Source organism: Micropterus salmoides, unplaced genomic scaffold (assembly GCF_014851395.1).
Source record: "Micropterus salmoides isolate LMB-PRFRI ecotype aquatic unplaced genomic scaffold, ASM1485139v1 Ms_hic_scaffold_5, whole genome shotgun sequence".
NCBI lineage: Eukaryota > Metazoa > Chordata > Actinopteri > Centrarchiformes > Centrarchidae > Micropterus > Micropterus salmoides.
The window spans coordinates 17,988,239-18,011,184 of NW_024044237.1; the positions used below are offsets into that span (position 1 = coordinate 17,988,239).

Genomic DNA, 22,946 nt, shown 5'->3' on the forward strand with positions numbered 1-22,946 from the left:
GTGTGGTTGAGCAAAGTGAATGACGTCTCTGCATTTGCGGGCCGCCGACGCAGGGCTGGGTTTCCATTTTCAGAGCGAGTTTCGGGGGGGATCGCCTACATGGAGCCGGAGATGGAGGACAAAACGGTGGAGCTGATGGTAAGATCCTTGTCATTATGGCATCCTGAACATCCGAAGTGTTCAGTATCGCTCCTGTATTGGGGGGAAGCGGCGAGGCTCGATTCGACGGCAGGAATAGGCTGAAGCGGCTTGTCGGGAGAGGTGGTGGAGAAAGGAGGAGGGGGGGCCAGAAATCAGAGGGAGGGCCTGAAATTATCGATACATTTGGCTAAGAATGCCCCGCATACTGGTCGGATTCATAAACTAGACCTGTACGTCAACATCTGGTAAATGTAAAACACATGTTGTTTTGGTTAGGATCGGTAAACAACGGGGAAATTAAAAGGTTTGTGTTCAGCCGTCGGCCGAAGACAGCTGAGGGTTCTGGGGGTAGCGCTCACTGCGGTGACGCTGCGCCACTTTAACAGGGCCCTGCCTGATACTTAGCCATCCAGCTAACACAGGCTAGAAGGCGATGAACCACGTAAATTTACGGGTATGTTATATTATCTAGTTCATGTTTAGACAATCTACATTGTGATTGATGTGTGGAACAATCAGACAGATTCCATTACACAGCGGGACGTAGCTAAAATCAACAGAGTGCCGCTTGACTGTTTATATTTTTAAAGTGCGTAGAAGGAAGTGTATTGCCATTTCATTCACATAGCGTTACCACGATTAGCGAGGTAGCAATTAGCTTAACAGCTAGCATGCTAAAAAGGCTAGGGATACTTGACAGCCATTGCCATACAAACAATTAATTGATGTGGGTGCTAGTTTGTTAACCAGGAACAAATATCGCTATAATGTCGTTTTCCTGTATAGACTATCGCGTTTGGTCAACAAGTAACGTAACGTTAGTTTTCTTGTCAAATGATTAGCTATCTCGTTAAGGTAGCCACACAGGCTAACGTTAGCTTACTAATAGCTAACTTTAACATTACAGGGGTCAAAGTGGCCGCAGGGAAGACGTCAATTAAGATAAGGAACCAATGTGTTTTGTCAATAAACTTACACGTGGATGGATTAAAGTTTATATTCAGTTTGGCAGGTATTCATCCGTATCTGAAATGCCTCACAGCCCCCAGTTTGTCCAACAACAAATCAATTGTATCGCCATACTTGCTATTGACAAAGGTAGTTAGGCCTAGAAAGTAAGATTCTGGACTGTTTAGTAAATTATTTGGATGAAACACATTCTGAGACACACACATGCGTACCTGAGTGAGCAGTTTGTGCTTTTTGCCAAAAGTGTCGTATCCGGAAACACTACAGATGTGTATACACCGTGAATAGCCATCGTTGAGAGAAGTGAAATGCCACTATAGATGACTAATGAAGCCAGAAAGTCACCAGGCTAAAAGTTTACAACATTCAACCCGATTAAAATCACAATGTGAAGACAGAAAACATTAATAAAATGTAAGAGCTGCTTTTCAAATCGTTCATTGATTGATTGATTTATCTTTATTTTGGTGTTTTAAATACATAAAAAAACCCAGAAATGTTGCAACTTATTACACGTTCACAGAATAAAAAAAAAATCAATGTTGAAGACAGATTATTAGTGTTGATATAGAATGAAAAGCAATTTATCTGAGTTGAATTTTGAATTATAAGTTCTCTATTTCTTAGCATTGAAGAATGACCACATTAAAATGGATGGATATTATATTTTAGTGCAGGGGATGGGGACTGTAATATTACAGGTCTACACACACAAAAAAAATTCGTCTGGGTTGTGTCTGTGTATTTACTTTGTTTTTATTTTTTGTCCCAGTGTTATTCACTAACCACTCATGAGAGTGGGGATGGCAGAACAGCGGGTGGGGTTTCTGTCAAAACAAAGAGTGACAATAATTGACGATTAATCCCATTGCCCCTCCCTCTCTTCTACCTATCCCCACCCAGTTCATGTCTAATAATGCTTCTGTGTGTATGTTTATCAGTCTGTATCTTGTGCGTGAAGGAGTGTGTGTTCCTGCGCTCACTGTGCCAATGTGTGTGTAGCTCTAATACTGGTTTTTCCCCCTCACTGTCCCCCACCTCCTCCCCCTGTTCTTCTCTCCTCACCTTTTAATGGTTAAACACACCCACCTCTTCTCAATATCAAACAAACCTTGTTTATTTATTTTTTCCCATAATTTTTGTATTCTTACACTTTTCCACACTGTCCCCGTTCCTCACCAACTCCTCACCTCTTCCGCCCATCTGTCCATTCATCGATCCATCCATTCACTCATCTCCTTTGGTTTCCTCCTCCCAACTACCCTCATAAACACCCATCATCATCACTGCCCCCCCCCCCCCCCCTCTACTTTTCCTTTACTTCCCATATCTGGTCTCTCACTCTTACCTTTCTCTTCCTCCCTCACCCTGTCCACTTCGTTCTCCTCCTCCCTTCCTCCCTTCCTCTCTCTCTTTCACACAGTGCTCTGTGCCTCGCTCTCTCTGGCTGGGCTGCTCCTCGGTGGCTGAGAGTTTGTGTGCACTCAGGTGCCTGCAGAGCATCCCCTCCACCCGGGCTCACAACCAGGTTCTGCCTCTCTCCTCTTAATTCTGCTGCTCCTCCTCTCCCTTCCCTTCCTCCCTTGCCATCTCCACACCTTTCACTTTTCTTCGCCCACTCCACACGACTCTCATACCACCTTGGTGCGGACAGTGCCCACTCACCCCCTCACCCTCCTACCTCCTCACCTTCTGTTGTCCTTTCCTCCCTGTTTGAAGCACACTGCTCTGAGGTTCTTCTCTGGTGCGTCCTCAAACTCTCTCTGCTTGAAACTGAATTTTAGCTTTAAAAACTGTAATTGACTTCCTTGTAATCATGTCATATCAGTTCTTGCATCTAAATTAGGCCCCAGGATTCTTAAAAAGTCAAACAGTGACTGCCGTGTAAAGAAAACTACACTTTTCCATTAGATGAGTTTCAACAGTACATTATTTCCTAAGTACTTTGGTGTGAGTGGAGGAAGGATGTAGGGGGTACCAGAGAATAACCCCGCACTGAGGAGTAACATTTTTCTCCCCTTCTACCTGGAGGTGTGAGGGCCGAGGTGGGGGGTCTTCCTTCAAGCTCTGAGAGGCTACATGCTTGCTTGCCTGCCTGCCTGGCTAAACCTGGTCTGTCTGTTTTTATTTATCCTTCCTTCTCTTCTTCTGCTCTGCATGATCATCAACACCAGCAAGCCCATTCTGGCTTTTTGTCCTGTCTGCTTCGGTGTTGGTACCTAACCTTTTGTTTGTTTGTTTGTTTGTTGTATTATGACCAGCCACTGGCAGACAACATCTCTTTTGGTTTTGAAAACCTGGAACAGCTATTGAGAGGCTTCTAGCTTTTGTTTTTTACTTTTACTAGAGAACTTCAGTAATCCTGTTTTTAAGATAGGCCCCAGGTCCGGTCCACCAATAGCAACTCTTTACAGCCTCTGGAGAGAACAGATAAGCTGTGAAAATATATTGACATACAGCCCTCTATTCTAGCTTTTTCGCCAACATAGCCGTTTTCAAAGACTGTGACCAAGGCTCAGTCTTCACCTACACAGATACATGATAGCATTGACTGTCTACCAGGTAAAGGTCTCGCTTGTCCCATTTCCCCCAGTTTAGTTTAACTTATCTGGGAACAGGGAATATACATTGTTTAGACAAATTAACCTGGAAATAATAATGATGCATAAGTCCCTTTTGGTGTGGTTCACATGTAGTTAATGCTCTGACAAGGTTTTACTTTTATTATTCTTATTTCTGGGGGTGTTGCAGTGTGTGCTGTGAGTCTAGAGAGGAATATGCTAGTTTGATGACAATGTTAATTTTACACTATGCACACGTTGGTTCAAGAGGGTCTCTTAACATCAATAGGCCCAGTGTATCCTCAGTCACAACTAAAACCAGTAATCACTGAGCCCGCTAAGAGGATAGAAGGTCTCCGTGTTGGTTTTGTATGTGTGTAATAATGAATGTAAGATTATAATATTGCTGCCTGACCGTCTATAAAGAACCTGCTATTTACCATTTAGGTATGAGTGTTTATTATGTTATTTATATAAGCTAAAATGGTCAGCCTCTCACTCTGCAACTGTCAATAAGTGATTTGTACCATGCACTTGTTGACCCAGGTCTCTCTAGCTTGTTTGCAATGCACTTGTAAAGGACTCAAATTATTCTAATACTTGGATCATGCTATAAATGGGTGGGATCTGGTTACCTCAGTTTTTTTCCTGTCCTCTCTATATGCTGTAAGACCTCTATCTGATTTTAGTTTCATTACATTTGTGCCTGAGCTGCTGTCTGTGACATACCCAAGATGCTGCAGTTTAATTTCCTGTCCAGACTATTTAGCCCACATCACAGACAAGCAAGCAAATGGATTCCTTTTGTTGCAGTGCTCTGTTGTTGTTTTTAAAAAAAAACTTCGTGTGTGTGTGTGTGTGTATGCACGGATGTTTGTGCGTGCACGCCTCTGAAGTCATGATGGTTACCCTTCCTTGGCTGTGTTTGTGGCACTCTTTGTGTCCAGCGCTGTCCACACCGCTGCCCTGGCTCTCACAGTGCCTTAACACAGATGCAAAGACAGTAAACCGCTAACCCACACTGTCTCTTTGTTTTGTTCTTTTTCTACAGAACACATCAGGGATGGAGTCACAGAACCACGTGGATGATCTGTCGCCAAAGAAGAACACAGTTCTCAAGGTGTGTGTGTGTGTGTGTGTGTGTGTATCCATAACCACAGCTTGGTTGAAAAAAAACTTGATCTGCAACCGAGGTTATTTAAGTTTACAGTATTTCAGCTGTGTATATGCTATGCATCCATAATGTATGAATTTTATACTTTAAATCTTATATATATGTTAATAATATTGCAGATAATGTTTTTACAGACTTTATAGTCATTGAAAATGTGTACAATTTTTCCAGATATTCAGCACTATTTTAACAATGTTAAAAACGATTTATTTTGGATTCACAATATACTGTAGCACCAGAATATTTGTAATTGATATCCTGTTCCCTTGGCAGCTGTATTCAAGTTAAAAACCTCATCTTGATGTTGACAAATGCTGTTGACAACAATTATTTTAAACTGTTTCTTCCTTTTCCCACACATATACACCCACCAATGCAGGCTTCTAGTGGTTTAACAAGCTTTAACCCTTTGCAATGAAAATAGTTTTTTTTAACTTTGTTCATTCTGCAACAGTAAGAGCCTCCACTTGTAACTCCAAAAGTCAGTCCCTATTTTAATCTAACACACTGATTTCAGTAATGGGGAAAAATTTGAAAGTAAATGAGGTGATATTGTGTTTATAGATTTTAATTGAAACGATCTTTTCCATATTTTATGCTAGCCTGAATCTAAGCATTTTTATGGCAGTCTACAGGCGACACTCTCTAGAGGTGACGCCACGTTTTCTCTTCATTCTCGTCACATGATGATATGATGCTGCCCAAGAAAATGTGAAATACATCTGAAATGAGTTCCTATGAAACACCCGAAGACTAGAAGAGTGCCACAACATGACTGACTTGCTTTATATAAATCTGTCAAAATACTCTCACTCTAACAAAATAAATATTTTAAATATTTAATAAATCATGTCGGACTGATCGTTACAGCTTAGTAATGGTCCTGTTGTGGGGTCCCGCAAGCGTCCGTCAGAGGGGAACTACGAGAAGGAGAAGGAACACTGCATCGCCCTGTTTGACCAGTGGTCGGAGGCCGACCAGGTGGAGTTTGTCGAGCGCCTGATCTCCCGTATGTGCCACTACCAGCACGGCCACATCAACTCCTACCTCAAACCCATGCTGCAGAGGGACTTCATCACTGCGCTGCCAGGTACAAATACAGATTTTAAATGCAACATTCAGCAGCAAACACTTGAGTGTGAGCCTTTGACTAACCACTAAAGCACACATAAGACTCATCATTTCATTTTTACCGATTTCCCAGAAATGTCCTGGTTTTATGAAAAGCTTATTAAAAAAGATTATTTTGTGATGATGATTTAAGCCTTGCATCCAAAAAGATTAAACTAAAGAAAGTATTTCTTAAAAATTCACTAAAATTTTTGTTATTGACTTTCTTTATCTGACTTTTTACAGCCATTTTTAAAAAAAATATTTGAAATGAATACGGAATTCTTTTGAAGAAGAAAAAATAAAAATAATGATCCCCAGGCACAGATAAATCGACAAGATGAAATCCCATTAATTTTGCAGCATGCACTCACTCAGCCCTTTCTCTTCCTCCCCTCCAGCCCAAGGCTTGGATCACATAGCAGAGAACATCCTGTCTTTTTTGGATGCACGCTCACTATGCTCGGCAGAGCTCGTTTGTAAGGAGTGGCAGAGGGTCATCTCTGAGGGTATGCTGTGGAAGAAGCTCATCGAACGCATGGTCCGCACCGACCCGCTCTGGAAAGGCCTGTCCGAGAGACACCAGTGGTGAGAATGTATATGGATCAATTTACACATACACACACATACAGGGTAAGCAGTCTTACTTTTGTTTACCTTTTAAGATCTAAAAAGCACAGTCAGGAAGAAATTAAGAGGATGGCTTTTGAGGTAAACTTGTGCACAGTGTTTTGGCTTTTAATTTGGGATAGATGAAAGGAAGAGGAGGAGGAAGTGAGGTTACAATTGGTTGGTCTTGAGTGCCAGTGTTGTAGGTTAAAGGGGGGGGGGAATTCCAGTGGTTACTAAACAGATGACATTGTTCTTCCCCCAGGGAGAAATATCTGTTCAAGAACCGCACGTCAGAAGTCCCACCCAACTCCTACTATCACTCCCTTTATCCCAAGATCATCCAAGACATAGAGGTAAGAGACAGCGAGATGGATTTTATTGTTAACTGAACAGGGTTTCTGTAGATTTTGCCACTTTGCCGTCTGCAGGGACTGTATTATAGTATCTCAAAAACTCTATAAACCATGGAGCAGCTCGTCTGAAACTGATATAACTGATATAATACATTTATTTTCTTTTAGACTATGTACATTACTGACCTGCGCATTTGACACGTGGGAAATGGCTTATTGACTACATATCCCATTGGCTGATCTGATAGTCTTGTTTCAATATGAAGCAAGTTTATTCACACTTTTTTTTATAAAGACTGGTTTGTAAATGTTGCTACACTGAAGTAGAAAATGTTGATTACAGCTAATTAATAAAGTGAAATTAATTTTCTTTGTGGTGTTCTGATTACCGTAATCTCATGGCCACTTCCCACCTCGGTAGATGTCACTAAATCTGGTTCTTTTCCCTTTTAATAACGTTACATATTAGTCTCCATCTCCTCTATGTTGAACTGCAGTGCTTTTCTGTCTCTCTTTAGTAGCCTTCTTCATTCTTTGTGTTTTTCTTTGTCATTGTTCCTACCTCTTACCTCCAGACTATTGAGGCTAATTGGCGATGTGGCAGACACAACTTGCAGAGGATTCAGTGTCGCTCAGAAAATAGTAAAGGGGTTTACTGTCTCCAGTACGACGATGACAAGATCATCAGTGGCCTTAGAGACAATTCCATCAAGGTACGTGCGCGTTGAACATCAAGGACAGTCTGAAGTCTGTGAAATTATGACTTGGCCCACTTTACTGTCATCTTTGCCACCCACTGGCTCTTTGTCTAACTACTCCAGAGATTTGTATTGTGGACACGTTAGCAGGTACTTTGATTTACAAATGAATGAAAGGCTGCTGTAATTTCCATATGTTCTAATGTCAGATCACTCCTGTCATCACTGTTTTAAGGGGACGGCATATGAACGGGCAGTGCACTGACAGTTCCTTGAAACAAAAAGTCATTGCCTAGAATTACAGCTGATGGCACCTGTTCTGTACCACAATCTAGCAGCAGGCTGAGAAACTCATCAGGATTTAGTGAGAAAACATGTTTACAGAATATTAATTTTAACAACATTTTTGTTTTGTATTTCCACATGTTTAGTGGCTACTAGGTGTGTTGGATGTATTTGTTTTAGCATTGATTTCATGTCATACTCAACTGGACATTATATAAGTGTGTAACTACATTTATTTTTTTTATGTTTGCAAAGTAGTGAGTTCCTGTTTTGGTCACCACACCACATGGATTATCTATGATAACTGCATCTTTTTTCTACAAAATGCAATTGCCCTACCACTAAGTCCATCTTTCTTAAGGACAGTGTAGTCTCAGCTTTTAGTCTGTGTGAAAAATGATAAAACCAAAAGTACATAAGCTAGAATTGTACCTGGTACTTTTCAGCTTTTATGACTGTTATAGCTGTGAAGACTGGAATATTACTACACTCTTACTTGTAACACGTTGGGCTCTTCAGGCAGTAAAAACATGCGGTAGACATGTGTCGGTCTGCTCTACCAGCCCATACTGACATGTAGAAGTAATTAACATCTGCACCAGCAGCGGAGAACGTCAAAAGTGTTGACTGTGAGAAAGACATGCATGCTGTGTGTGTGTGGTTGTTTTCTTCCAACCTTGGTTTATGTATTTATGAATTGAATATTTTCTTCTGGCTCAGTATGGCTTATCATCTCATTGTCTATGGCGTGGACCTAAACCAGCACACATGGAGACGAAACACAAGTGAATTATAGGATAAAAGGGCTCAGCTCCAGACCCGTTGTGTTTTCCACTTATCTGTCTGGCTTGGGAAAAGAGAAGGAGATGATGAAGAGGAGGGGAGGAGAAGAGCGGATTTGTCTTGTTATTGTTCTTGAGGAGGCTGACGCACACCAAGTGAAGAGCTGAATGGCTCTTACGTACAGACACAGCTCAGCAAAGCAGTGGGGAAATGTAGCGTGAACACTGCTATGAGAATAGGCCATTCTTAGCATGACCCAAATCTGCAACCACTTATTTTTCCCTTTCCTCTGTCCTCCTCTGTCGATATCACCCTCTCCCTCTGCTTCCCTCGTCGTCCTTCCTTCTCTTCCTCCTATTCCGGTCCTCTCTCCTCCATAGATCTGGGATAAGCAGTCTCTGGAATGTCTGAAGATACTGACCGGTCACACAGGCTCAGTGTTGTGTCTGCAGTATGATGAGCGGGTCATCGTCACTGGGTCTTCAGACTCAACTGTCAGGTACGACACTCATCTTGTTAGAGAAGGAACGACTCAAAGACGTGTCAGTGTTAATTAGACAGAATATTTGGATAAAAATATCCAAAAATGTATCTATTTATTAAGCTTTTTCAGTTTGAACACCATGTCAATCTTTGGTTAATTTTGGCAACGTAATGAGACAATAAGCACATAGGCTTGTAAAGATACAATATTTCTTATCCTCAGAAATGGACAGCTATGCTAAATTTTTTTTTATAGCAGTCAGGTTACAGGTGAAAACTAATGTTCATCTTCCTATTGTTTTTGGGTTGATTCCTCACTAAGACAACAACATCAGCGGTGAAGATGTTCGGACCAAACCGGATAGTTGATCTATAAAAGCTTGAGCTTGGGCATCGTGGGTTCTCCAACTGAAGGGAGTGCTTCATAGTGGAGACCAGGTTTAGTCAGATACAGAGAGAGATACTTAAATGATAAAATCATACATATCAATAATAAATTGTTGATTTTAGTGCCATTTAGTTTGACTAATAAGTTGAACATACAGTATTTCTTTACCTGGGCAATTAACTTGACTGTTTTTTAATATAGAGGTTTTTATACAAACTGGAACTTAACACATCCATGACCATCTGTTTTAACAGATCCTTAATATTTCCCATCTAATAGGTGGAGTCTTTTGATTTGAATTGGTTTAAATTTTTCCCCCTCTTTTATTGAAGTAGCCAGATTGTCGAAATAGAGTGCATCTGTAGAAAATAATAGGGATGCACCGAATGTTTGGCAACCGAAATTAATCGTCCGCAAATAGCAAAAAAAAAGCACTTTCGGTGTTCGGCCTAGTAAGTCAAAGAACTGAATAAATTTTACCAAACAATTATGTTGACATGTGAGCAGTCTGTAAGAATTTTAAAAGAGCCAGATGCAACAATTCCCCGTTGGCAGACACTTTTCTGCTGAATTGTCTCCTCTCACATCCACTCCCATCTGTGGCTGACTTCTGAGAAAAGACAACAAACGGTCTGACCCGCTTTGAGTGTTTGTCACTCATTTCTGAGAAGGCGAGACGCACCTAAATTTGGAGTGCACCCATATTCAAGCCTTTATGGTAAATCCACTGGACCAAACGGCCCAGTGCGAGCTGGCAGGTTAGCGACTTTATCCTGTCATTTTCTCTCTTTACAAAGACAAGTGTTGCCGAATGAGAGTCCTACCTGAAGAGAGGTCATGAAGTCTTCACGTTGCGCGACGTGAGAACCACAAACATTATTTATCAAATTGGGTCGGACTTGATGAATTTAGCACGAGGATACACATGTGGCAACATCCGGTTTTCAAAATAAGGTGGCTATACAGTATGGAAATAAGATTAATTGGATTATATTCACAGGAAGTATAAAACATATTATGTGTCCATTAAAAGTAAATGGGAACATGTAACTTACTTTATTGGATCCTCTCAGGCCTCGGATCTACCCACCATAGTCTTTCCAAATCCTGTGGGAAAACACTGAGGAAAAAGCACATTTTGACTATTGAATTTATGCAACAATAAAAAATTGGCAAAATAAATGGAAAAGAATGTTGAAAAAAAAAAATCTTATTCGGTAAAGTTTTTCATTATATTCGGTTTTGGTTTCGGTCAAGAATTTTTATTTCGTTGCATCCCTAGAAATTAGGAATAATTCATCCACGCACACAGCAAAATGCACTGACATTTTCTTACAACCTGAAACATTGGCTGTTGTGTTTAATCATTTCATTATGCAAAATATCTCATGCTAAAAACATCTCTGGTATCTAACAGGTAAAGTTTAAGCAATGAACATTTGGAATATAAAATTAATTTCAATAAGATAGAACTTTATAAAAAAGAGCCCTCCTAAATATATCAAATGGTAGTAAATCTAAAGCTTTTTTACTATCAGTACTAGAGATAGTGTAATGTGTTTTATTGCAGATATTTAAAGACCTGGCGTGTGTGTGTGTGTGTGTGTGTGTGTTGACACTTGCTTGGCTACTGCACACAGAAGCTCAACATTAATTCTCTTATTACTTCACACTTCAGCCGTACTCTTTGGGCGGTATCCAAGGAAAATGTGACTTCGCTTCCTTAGCAACCGCTTGACAGGCACTTTGTTTGTAGGCTTTGGTTGTCAGCTTTTCCACTGTGTTCTGTATTTGACTCCTAATGGCGGTGCACTTCAGTAACATGTTCTTCATAGCTGCACACATGTGTGAACTCTGCAGTTACTCTCTATTGTAAAACTAATAAACATAATTCTCTTTCATGTCTCATTGTTTTACTTTTTCCTCTGCTCCCATTACATGTCTTTTCCGCTCTCCATCTTCAACCTTCTTACCACTCACTTCTTCCTCCTGTCCTTTTCCACTTTTCTCACCCCTTTGTCATTTCTTCCTTCTTTGTCTCACACCCCTTCTGTCATTCCACGATCCTGTTGTTCTTCCTGCCCCATTCCGCCTCTTCTTTTCCTCTCTCTGTCACCTTTTGACCCCATCATTCGACCACCCTGTCATCTGTCCCTACACATGTCCCTCCATCCCTCTCCTCCGCAGGGTGTGGGAGGTGACGACGGGGGAGGTACTGAACACACTGATCCACCATAACGAGGCAGTTCTTCACCTGCGTTTTGCCAACGGCCTGATGGTCACCTGCTCCAAGGACCGTTCAATTGCCGTATGGGACATGGCCTCCCCAACTGACATCAGCCTACGTCGGGTCCTTGTGGGACACCGGGCCGCCGTCAACGTGGTCGACTTCGACGACAAATACATCGTGTCCGCCTCAGGGGACCGCACCATCAAGGTAGCAGCCATTCATGAGTACAAACCAGAGACTCTGATTAGAAGCCTGCCTAGAAAGAAATTGACTAACTTGCAGTATGAAAAATAGAATAAAGGTGGACATTAGAAAGTTGTATTTAGGTACGAGTTAACCTAGAAATGTCAAACTTGTATAGTTTTAAACCTTACAAGTGAGTGTCTAAGTTTGAAATTGGTTGTTCTACTCATTTGAATTAATACAGGCCATTGTTTTAAAAAGCTTTCCGTGTTTCCCCTGTAGGTATGGAGCACCAGCACCTGTGAGTTTGTGCGCACTCTAAATGGTCATAAGCGGGGCATTGCCTGTCTACAGTACAGAGATCGTCTGGTGGTCAGCGGCTCATCTGACAACACAATCCGGTACGTGAGTGAGATTAAAGGTGTATGACTTATAATGCATATTATATAATATTTGTATTTCAAATTATAGAAGAAGATTGACCTTTTATTTAAGATACACATAAGACCAATCGGTCTTTGAGTGTTCAATTTCATGACACACATGTCACTGTTTCAAATAATACTTACTGTGAAAACTAAACAATCAGTGTAGGGACTGTATCCTGCCATGTGTTTGCTAAGGCTTCTCTTTCTCCAGGTTATGGGACATAGAGTGCGGGGCATGTTTGCGAGTGCTGGAAGGTCACGAGGAGCTGGTGCGCTGTATTCGCTTCGACAACAAAAGGATTGTCAGCGGTGCCTACGACGGGTCAGTCTCCCGCGCGCACACACACAGCTTTGTGCACAAAGACACATTCTGTTTCTGACGTCTCATGTTTCTCCCTGCAGCAAGATCAAGGTGTGGGACCTGCAGGCAGCCCTGGACCCACGAGCCCCCGCCAGCACATTATGTCTGCGCACTCTAGTGGTGAGTATCACTGATTTTTGCCTGTTGTGAATGAGCTCCATCAGTCAGCCAGGTGACAAGTGTCTCAAACTACAGTTCCTTATTAGCACTCTTCAATTCTGGATAGGATTGTAAAATAAAAAACTCAAAACTAGTAGTTAATTTCACTTCTAATGTCTATCTTGCTTGCAACTTTGAAAAACATTAAAGATTTTTAGGTACAGTTAGCTAAAAGTAATGCTAATACAACAGTCCTGCAATAAACTTACCTTTATGATCATAATCTGACATAATTTTGTTGAAACAGTTTTGAGGTGCAGCTTTGAGTTTATTATGATTGGTCATGTTGCTGTGAATTGTACTGCATTATATTGGAGGATTCTAATGTTTAGTCTACCCATATTGACAAATGCTGTAAACCACACTGAACATTGACCAATGCCATCTGCTTGCTCATGGTGGACTTGATAGCATAGCATTATTTCATTGTGTTTTCAGGAGCACTCTGGCCGCGTGTTCCGTCTCCAGTTTGATGAGTTTCAGATCATCAGCAGTTCTCACGACGACACCATTCTGATCTGGGACTTCCTGAACGTCTCGACCAATGGCCAGTCAGAGGGACGGTCTCCCTCCCGCACCTACACTTACATTTCTAGATAGCAGGTACAATCTCACACACACTGACACTTAATAAGGCCGATTCTGTAAAAATGTTTCTTCACACATAAGGTCGTGCGCATAGTTCAAAGAATTCTGTTCAGTCAGTACAGCTGATCAGAACCTTGTGTGATTGCAGACTTTTTTTACCCCCAGGTGGCGCCATCCACGGCACCATATTTTGGAAGAACCCAGGGCTGATTGGCTGATGGGTGTGTCCATCATGGAAAGGAAGCCCATCTCTTCTCCTTCTTCCTCGTCATCTCTGTCCACCTGCCACCCTGCCCTCTCCACCTCCCTGCCCGTTCTGACAGACTCTTGAACTTGTGCCCATTGCCTGCCAGTACCGTGACATGCGCACACACATGCACACACACCCACACAGGTCAACACTGATGAGGATTCCCTACTACAGAACCAATGCAACTCTCCCAAGAAGTCCACCTTCTACTACTAATTTATGTTTTGTAAAGTACACTAATGACAGTATTAACTTAGACAATATGTAAGTCACAAGCTCCCTTTTGTCCCCTTGATACAAACTTCAAGCAGCTTCTGCTCCTCAGTTTTTAACCCCTGCCAAACCAGGTTTCAGCAGATATGGAATCGCTTATAGATATATATTTATATATATGTTACACACACACACACATGCGCACACACAAACACACACACACATACACAGTGGCACAGTTGGACAGAGGATGACCGGAGCTGTGATGCGGGAGACAGACTCTTTACTCAGCTCTAGGAAAGGAGGGAAGGATGGGAGATGGAGGGAGTGAACGAGGGAGAAACTACCCTGCTCCCTCTCACACCTCCCGGTCTCTCTCTCTCCACCCCCACTCGCCCCCCCTCTCCCCTCTAACCCCAGAGATGCACACTCGCTTGGAATACGGGGTGCGCTCACGCTCAAGTTTGCGTGAGCGTGCGTTTGTGTATGTGGACTTGTCAAACGGCAGAACAGAGCAGAAGCGTCAGACAGACATGCATGTGAGGTTGCCTTGGATACAGCATCCTGGTACACCTGCTTTTTTTTCTCTTTAACTCTTACTTTCTTACTGTTTTTTATTACTGTTATTTTCTCATTTTATTTGAGTATTTTGGTTCTTAGTACAAAAATCATACTAAGCGTAGTTCTCTCTCTCTCTCTCTCTCTCTCTCTCTCTCTCTCTCTCTCTCTCTCTCACACACACACACACACACACACACACACACACACACACACACACACACACACACACACACACACACACACACACACACACTGTCTTTTTCCTCATTCTTTCTTCTAACTTTGACCCTTGTTCATCTGTCCCTTTCACTCCATCCTTCTCTCCCACCCGTCATCTACGTGCTTGCTTTGGTTATGAGAGAAGCTGGAACTCAAGAGCTCAAATTTAGCTGTAAACGGAGTTGTCTTGTCAAAAATTGTGTTGTATATTAAAAATGATTTTTTAAAGAAGAAAATGACCTTATTGTGAATAAAGTACTTGACAGTGGTGGAGTGTTGAGCCAACTATAACATGAATGATTGTCTAATTGTCTGTCTGTTCTTGTCTGTATGTGTGGGTGGATTTGCTATGACTTTATCTGCCATGTAGATAAAACCCTCGGTAGGCCTTTAGTCTGGTTTTTTTTACAAACAGCAGGGAACCAGTGGCCGTAAGGCATCAAACAACTTGGATATTTATTTGTAATTTTGTCTCTTCACAGAAAACACTGAAGAAAATTGTTTGAAATCTTAACTCAAGACCCAATTATTTTTTTTTTGTTTGTTTGTTTTTCTGGAGATCACAGCGTCTTGTGGTCTTCCTGAGTGGAGTTTTCTCAGTTGACCGATGCAAAAGTCAGCAAGTCAACTGACCAAACTCCATCTGCAAGTGAAAAAACTAGGAGAGAATACCGTGAGTAAAGATTATTTTGTTTTGTTTTATTTGGTCAAGCTGCTGTTCCCAAGGTCCAGAAAGAACATTCACGCTTCACAAACTGTGTTTACATGTGTTGTAGTATCCCGATTTTGATCTTATTTGAGATGATGCGTTTACATGGAACACGATAAACATGGTTATCCTTATTCCTGTGCATGTGATTCTAACAGTACCCAGGTTTTTGCCATATCTGTGTACGACCATGTCTTGATTTCTCACCCTCTCAGCCACCATTATTCGTACCAGCAAATACTATCCTGGTTTCTAGAATCAGGTTTCTCAAAACCAGGACATGGTATTTATAAAAAAAAAAAAAAAAAAAAAACCTCCCATAACCAGATCATAAGTCAAGATACTAGTCCTCCATGTAAACACGCTCACTGAGTTCCAATCAGTTAGAGAACAATTGTAAAGAACTGATGGAATGTGTGTTGTCATAAAGGTTTAGAACTCAGTGAAGATCCTCGTAGCGGAACTTAATCCTGTTGCTGCAGTTAAATGTAAATGATGATCTATGGGTGACAAGTAGGTGCATTTGTTGTGGCAATCTTATGGTTCGCAGCACTTTCGGAGGTAGTTCAGAAATCTTTTTTTTTTTTTTTTTTTTTTACTATTATTTTACTTTCTACATATTTGTCTGGAAAACACAAAAAATCACTTGTACTTGTAGACCTTCTTTGGGTAATTTGGTAAATGTAGAGGTTAATAAAGACAATACCCACCTTGTATAAGTGAAAGCATGCAGAACAGAACATTGTCAAAAGTCGTAAGGAGAAAAAAAAAAGGAAATAACTAATGGCCACTTTTCATCCTCTAAGTCACATTATCCAAGTCAAGTTTATTTAATTTGTAACTATTTTATATGCGTTAGAAATTCACTGTCAACAGTTTTGATTCTACACACCTGTCAGTAAGACTTTCCAGTGTGCAGAAACTTACTTTCATAATTGTTACTTTTTTACTATTTTGACCCGAAGCCATTTAACTTGAAACAAATGTTAGTTTAAACACTACTGTGTAGTGAAATGATCAGTGTGTTCAGGATGGCCACCAGGTGGGAGTATAAACTCAGCTATCTCCCACAGTGTGATCTGTTTATGAGCTCTGACTCTTTGGTAGTCAAGTTTGAAGTCTGAATAACCTGTTACAGTAGATCACATACTCAGTCTTGTACTTTGAAGGAGAAATGTATGTTTGAGATGCTTAAAGTGGCACCTTTTATAACAAAGATCTGGCCAGGGTTGTTGAGCTCTATAATACATCCGTCTGGTTATTGTACAATGTGTATTCACTCGACTAGGAGGAGGGGAGTTGCCTGCTGAGAGGGTTGGTTTTCTAAATTTTCTGGGTTTAGTTTAGTGTAGTAAAATGTTTCAAATTCTGGGAATAAGTTATGTGGGATGGATTTGTGCTTGGTGGAGCACCATTAGTATATGATGTCTGTATGTGTTGGATATGGGTGTGTGTGCTTCCTCTGGGTCTGTGGGATTTTGGCCCATAATTCCTGCAGCTCTCAGGTCACAGCTTCGTTCTCACGCACATATTTGGCATTCCTTCCCCGACATGATTACCATACACCTTCCACTCTGGGTTTGGCTACGCAGAATATTTCCATCATTCCCGAGTGGAACTGGAGCAACGTTCCAGAAATGAACAACTTACCCCAGCACCCCCTACTCGCTCTTCTTGATCCCACCCCCACACCCCGTTTCCCTTCCACCCCACTGTCTCCTTATACCACCCCCCTCCAGCACAGATTCCTGCTGCCTTGCAATAGGAATCCTCCAGTACAACCCTTTTTTTCCCCCTGAGTCAGCTGTTTGTGTCTGCCGGCATGATTGGGTCATTTGGCAGCGACATCTCTTCAGTGACCTCCTGCTAGGATAGGAAAAGAAGGGGAGGGAGGGGGGGGGGGGGGGTAAGAGCAGGATGGATGAGAGGATAAGTAGCTATGAAACTATCTCATTACTGCATGTTTTCCTTCTACTGTTCTGTCTGATCCTCCATGCTGTGTATTCAGGGTAAAACTTTACAATGTGAAGGTGACTTGATTTTTGCACAACAGTTAGAGCTCAGCAGTTTTTTAGGCAATTTCAAGGTTCCTGATGAGGCGGGTTATCTTAGATTTGTATATTTTAAAGCAATTAAATGTCTCGGAGTTGAGCTTCAGTGACCATTTACTTCAACCTATACTGACAAGAAAACTACAGCATCCATTCTTTAGCAGTCTTTAAGTCCTTGCACCTATCTATCTTCTGTTTTGCAGGGGTCTCCCAGGGACCTTTTCCCAGTTTGTATGATGAATTGTGAATTATGAATAAAATTTTAAAGAAATAGTTTTTCAGTGGCTCTCATACCTGGCAAGGGGAAGAGAGTGAAGTTCTTTAAATTGCATGACAGTTATTGATACTTGCATATTGTCCAATGTATTATGTACTTTTCTAATAATGTTGAAGCCAGCAAGGGCTGTATCTAACTATGTTTCATTAGTGATTAATCTAGTTTTTCAATTGATCCATTTTCTTTTCATCTATAAAATGCCAAAGAATATTGGGAATGCTTATTAGCATTAATTTAGTCACAATTTAGTGATTCATTGCAAAATTGCAACCAGGGGAATAGATATCTCGAAAAACGGTATGGCACAATCTCTGATGGTTGACAAATTTATATTGTATCATGGTATATATCATCATAATGCCCAATGCTACTGCATAAATGTCTTCAGATTGCAAGGAAATGTCTTAAGATGGCTTGTTTTGTTTAGCCAACAATCCAACATCCAAAGCAATTTGAAGTGATATAAAAGGGAAAACCATAGAACACTCAAATTAGACTGGCTTGAACAAGGAAATGTTAGTCTTTTTTTCGCTTAAAACACGACATAAATCATTGTTAATTATCCAAATTGTTGCCAATAAATTTTTCGTCATATAACTGAGCACTAAAGCCACCCGACCTAACATCTGGAGCCTCGGTGAACTTGAATCTCTTCCTACAATATATTCCTAGACAGAAAAGGGAGCATGTGAAGAAGCAGTTTAAAGACACAGAGAGACACAGGAAATGTTTCTGTAAGGTTTACTGAGTCGAGAAAGACTGCTGCACACAGAGCTGTAATAAATAAATGAAATAATTTTATCGTAATAATTATAGTAACCATCATAGTAAGATTGCTTATTTATGGTTTCTGTCTTCTTTTATATATAATATATATAACTTTCAATAAATTGTTCCCTTTAATATTTTTTCTCCTGTGTATGCATGAGACTTTGGTTTGTTCCACTGAATGTCCTGGTAGCAGCATTCTGTATCCACGGTATCGCACGGGAACATCATCCCCTGGGTCGTTTCTATAGCAATGCTAATCGACAAGGCACCCTCCCCGCCATGCTCGCCCCTGCGCTCATCACCCTCTGCACCTATAAGCTAAGGGTGTAGTGTCCTCAGGAGGGGGTAGGTTGGGGGTGGGGGTGCCAGACACGGGGAAGAGTCATGAAGAAGGTCTCCAGTTGTCTTTGGTCGGTCGTTGGTTTGGTTTGCTGTGATTGGCTGGCTGTTTTTGGTGCAGCTTGGTTTTTATACATTCTAGTTCCTGAAGCTACAGTCCCTGCGGTGAGTTGCCACGGGTTCATGCAGGGACTGGATGTTCCCTTTCCAGAGTCCCTCGTGATCCAGCTTCACTCACGGTTGTTGGTGCACTCACCCTCACACACAAACACACACACTCTTGTATCCAATTATTCGGTAAGTCACCCACTCGATCATTCCCTCATTCATCCTTTTGTCATCCGTCCTTCCACTCATCCAACAGTCTCAAAGTTCTAGTTTTAGCAGTGAGACAAATAAGTGCGTCACATGTCAACAATCCATTATTGGTCCGTTTGATCTGTGTAGATCACTCTATCCCTTTGTCCTCTCCGCCGCTTTCCTGTCTTCTCCTTCCTGTTTTCCCTTTATCCATAGGCTGAGCACCCACTTTCTTGTTCAGTCAGTCTTTCCCACCCTTGTTCTCTCTCTGTATGGTCCAGTTGTAATCCCACACTTGACATTGTCCAGCTGGTCCAGAACAGGAGACATGAAGGCCTTGTGGTTTTTGTGGTTGTGGGAATAAAGGCCTTCGTGGAGCCTGGGACTCTGGCTGCACGTCAGGTTTCCTGTCAGTATTTCTGGCCTATGAAGGGAAGCAGACCAGGTCCAGTTGGTCCAGTAAGGGAACTAAAACTGAGAGGAATTATCACTAACTAAGAGGCTGTAGTGGCAAATTAGTAGGTGTAAAGCTAAACCCCATGAATGATTCATCAAGTTTCTGGTCAATGTTTGTCCCAACAAGGGGAGGTGTTCAGTCGTGTGCGACAGAAGAGATGACTGGGTTAGCCATTGGCAGGCTCAGGTCAAGGCTTTGGATGAGAAGACAGTGGGTGCTAGCGTTAGCCACTGCTAGCGGGGCCCGGTAGCGCGCACCCTCTTGCCCCGCTTGCTGACGGTGGTGAAGCGGAAGGGTGTGGTGAGGTCGGGCTGCTCCCCAGGCGGGAAGCGCTTCATGAAGTGTACGTCCTGCTGGTTGGGGAGTGTGTGGGGTCCACGGCGTGGACGTCCTCTTTTAGTGAAGCCCACATACCAGTCTGTGTAGCGCGCTGACATCAGAGCTGTGTAGTGGTTTTCCAGGACCTTTTCCACAAAGACACAGTCAGCACTTCGATTACTGGCCTTCTGAGAGAGCAGAGAAACCCCAGGTACCCACACACACACAAACACACACATTGGGAAAAACAAAGAGAGGCTGGTCAGGAAACTGTAAGATACTAAGATTTTTTTCACAAACATGTCTCTAAAAGAAAAAAGTCTCACCTTTCCTACCAGCTTGCCGCGACGGTTCATGCACAGGTAGAAATTGGTTTCTTTTCCTCGGATTCTCACCTGGCTACCAAAGGTATCGGCCTCCACTACAAGCTGGGCTTGTGAAGGGACAGACAGAGGGGGCAGACAGACATTAGAGCCACAGGCAATGCAGAGAAATACAGTTACTGGATTCCACAGGTTTATTAGGTTGTATCCATAGACTGTGGGGTGAGGATGGGACAGTGATGCCTTTGGTGTGAGAGATCCGGGTCTGATTCCCACTATGACCCATCCACCATTGTGTCGCTTTGGTGTGAGAGATCTGGGTTCGATTCCCAGTCCCTGAGCAAGACACTTAACCCACCGTTACTCCAGAAGCGTGCGACCTCGGACATGTCGCTTTGGATCAAAGCGTCAGCTAAATAACTAAAAGTGATGTTGTAATGTATAAAACATTGTCTCCGTTTCTGAAAAGTGATGCAATGTGGGCGGCTAATCCAAAATGGGCAAAGTGGAGCTACGGGGGGCTGAATCAAGCCTGGTTGCTGCAGTTAGCCATATATCATATAAACAGGTAAGTTATATGTCATGAAGGGAGACATTAGCTATAGAGACCAAAACTGTTTATGTACCAGGCTGTAAACATGTTTATTTCTGCTGTAAAATTTGGCATTTTAACATGGAGGTCTATGGGGATTGACTCGCTTTTGAAACTAGCCTCAAGTGGCCATTCGAGGAACAGCCGATGCTGGTTTCATTTTACAGCTCCTGAGGTTACTGCCTGGTTGTATCACGTAAATATTAGATGGAGAAAGATAAAGGTAACCCGTATTTAAAGCTCACTTATTTTCTTGTTGTGTGAGATCACTTGCCGCAGCAAAGAACCACATTCAAGCTTACACGAACAAACCCACTGCCAAGTAGTGTGACACCAATTGCACAGATTACCATCCACCATTAAATCAGATTTGGCTTTAAACCAGATAAGGCCTTCACATTGAGTCACACTTTTAGGTTTCATAGTCGCTGTTAAATGTGCAGATAAATCACAGGCAGATGTAAATGTCTCTGGCTGGACAGATGGTTGTCAGATAAGCCCAGTCACACACATGGATGTGAGACTGCTGACCACAAATGGGCCTCGTAAAAAAGATAACAGCCAAGAGTAGACGGAGCACGGGGGGCCGAGAAGAGCAGGAGAACACTCAGACTGAGTGTCTGCGATACTGTTGTTTTAAGGTGTGTATGCGTTTGCACGTGTACCTCTGTGTATTTGTGTGTGTGCAGATGCATGCATGTTCACCCTTCCAGGCAGTATCGCTTCACCAACTACACATCTTCAGAGAGCCCTTGTGCCTGTTTAAAAATAAATCCCTAAAATGGTTCCTACATGACCTTAGTCAACAAAGGGGTCAAGAGAAATCAATACCTCCCTCCCTCTTGCCCTCTTCCTCTCTCTTCCCCCAACTCTCCTCTCGTTTCCCTTCTGCTCTTTTGCTTCATGTTTATGCCTTCATGCATCCGCCCCTTCTTTGCTTGATTTCTTCTCTCTCTGCTCTTGATTCCCCTGTGCAATACCTTATCGCTATTATTGGTCAGTTTTGGGTGGATTGTTCAGCTTAGGAGTGGTATTTGTCAATAAACACACAGGCTTTTGCATCTATGGTCCCATCTATGGCTTGAAGTGGCGTGTTAGCAACCTGACATGTTTGTGAATGGACGGAATGTACAATATGAGCCACCGCTGGAGTATACAGGAATATGAACTCTAGCATTACTGCTTGTCTTTCTTCTGCCCATTGATTCTGTGCATGGTTTAAGACATCATTATAGGCGGAGAAAGGTGGAGAGGAGGAGGTAGTGGGGGATGGACAGGGGGGGATGTTAGAGGATGCAGGAAGGGAGGGAGGCAGGAGAAGCCTGCTGTTTTAAATCCAGAGGAGACAACAGGGAGGATGAGAAATCAATGGAGGGATCGATGAAGGAGATGAGTTTCTAACACTCGGTCCGACACTCTACCTGCCAGGCTTCTCCCGCTAACTCACACTTTTTTTCTCTAACACCTTCTCTCTCTCTGTCTCTCTCTCTTTCTTTTGCTCTCTTGTGAATCATTGAGTCAGCAGCCAGTCGATGAGGTCTTTGTACTCCCAAGACAAGCTCCACTGCCCCTCTGCCAAAGCCTGGGGAGGCTTTTGTGAGTGTGCCTGCACAGTTGCATTCTGTATCCGTTCATGCATGCACTTGGTCAACCTTCAAGTCTTTGTACTTGCAGCCGTTAGTTGGTGTGAATGTGCATGTGCTTGCAAGTAAGCATCCAACGATTGTGCCCGTGTTCCACTGTGTGTGTGTGTCTTACCATATTTGTCTCCATCTTCTCCTCGAGCGCTGATTCTGCGTCCCAGCACCTGGACATGTTTACCACTGGTGCGGCTGTAGAGCTGGTACACCCGGTGGTGTCGCCGACTCATGGTGTCTCGCACCTGCGTCTGGTTCTCCACATGCACACTGAAGTTGACCCCATCCACACCAAGTACCTGCTGGGAACACACACACCGAGGCAGACACACACCCAGTGGTTGGCACACACATACAGACACAGAGAGTCATGAACATGCTTGAAAAACTGCACTTACTAACAATATACAACTTGTCTTTTAT

General features: G+C 42.3%; 2 protein-coding genes and 1 long non-coding RNA gene across 6 annotated transcripts in view; 1 reads left to right on the forward strand and 2 right to left on the reverse strand.

Moving 5' to 3' along the window:
• On the forward strand, window positions 1-15,046 carry LOC119889150 (F-box/WD repeat-containing protein 11). 2 transcript variants are annotated; one of them, XM_038700023.1, is made up of 13 exons: window positions 1-138; window positions 4,723-4,791; window positions 5,716-5,935; window positions 6,357-6,543; window positions 6,830-6,920; window positions 7,496-7,633; window positions 9,067-9,185; window positions 11,745-11,994; window positions 12,253-12,371; window positions 12,610-12,720; window positions 12,801-12,879; window positions 13,357-13,521; window positions 13,672-15,046. In XM_038700023.1, the coding sequence occupies exons 1-12, from the start codon at window positions 100-102 to the stop codon at window positions 13,516-13,518; spliced, it is 1,584 nt and encodes a 527-aa protein (XP_038555951.1). In that variant the 5' UTR covers window positions 1-99; the 3' UTR covers window positions 13,519-13,521; window positions 13,672-15,046. The 2 variants fall into 2 exon arrangements, with proteins under 2 accessions (XP_038555951.1, XP_038555952.1); XM_038700024.1 differs by lacking the exon at window positions 1-138 and adding an exon at window positions 345-595.
• The window catches only part of LOC119889154, a 13,519-nt gene continuing 5,186 nt past the window's right edge, over window positions 14,614-22,946 (reverse strand). The window contains exon 2 of the long non-coding RNA XR_005442017.1: window positions 14,614-14,700. This is a non-coding gene — a long non-coding RNA (uncharacterized LOC119889154). The remainder of the gene's footprint in view (window positions 14,701-22,946) is intronic.
• fgf18a (fibroblast growth factor 18a) overlaps window positions 18,514-22,946 on the reverse strand; it is a 9,504-nt gene continuing 5,071 nt past the window's right edge. The window contains exons 3-5 of one of the 3 annotated variants that reach the window (XM_038700031.1): window positions 22,645-22,825; window positions 20,298-20,404; window positions 18,514-20,156 (exon numbers count right to left, since the gene is read on the reverse strand). In XM_038700031.1, the coding sequence (XP_038555959.1) occupies window positions 19,887-20,156; window positions 20,298-20,404; window positions 22,645-22,825 (558 nt within the window). In that variant the 3' untranslated portion in view covers window positions 18,514-19,886. Of the gene's footprint in view, window positions 20,160-20,297; window positions 20,405-22,644; window positions 22,826-22,946 lie in introns of all 3 variants that reach the window. The other 2 variants (XM_038700030.1, XM_038700029.1) reach the window with 2 other exon arrangements.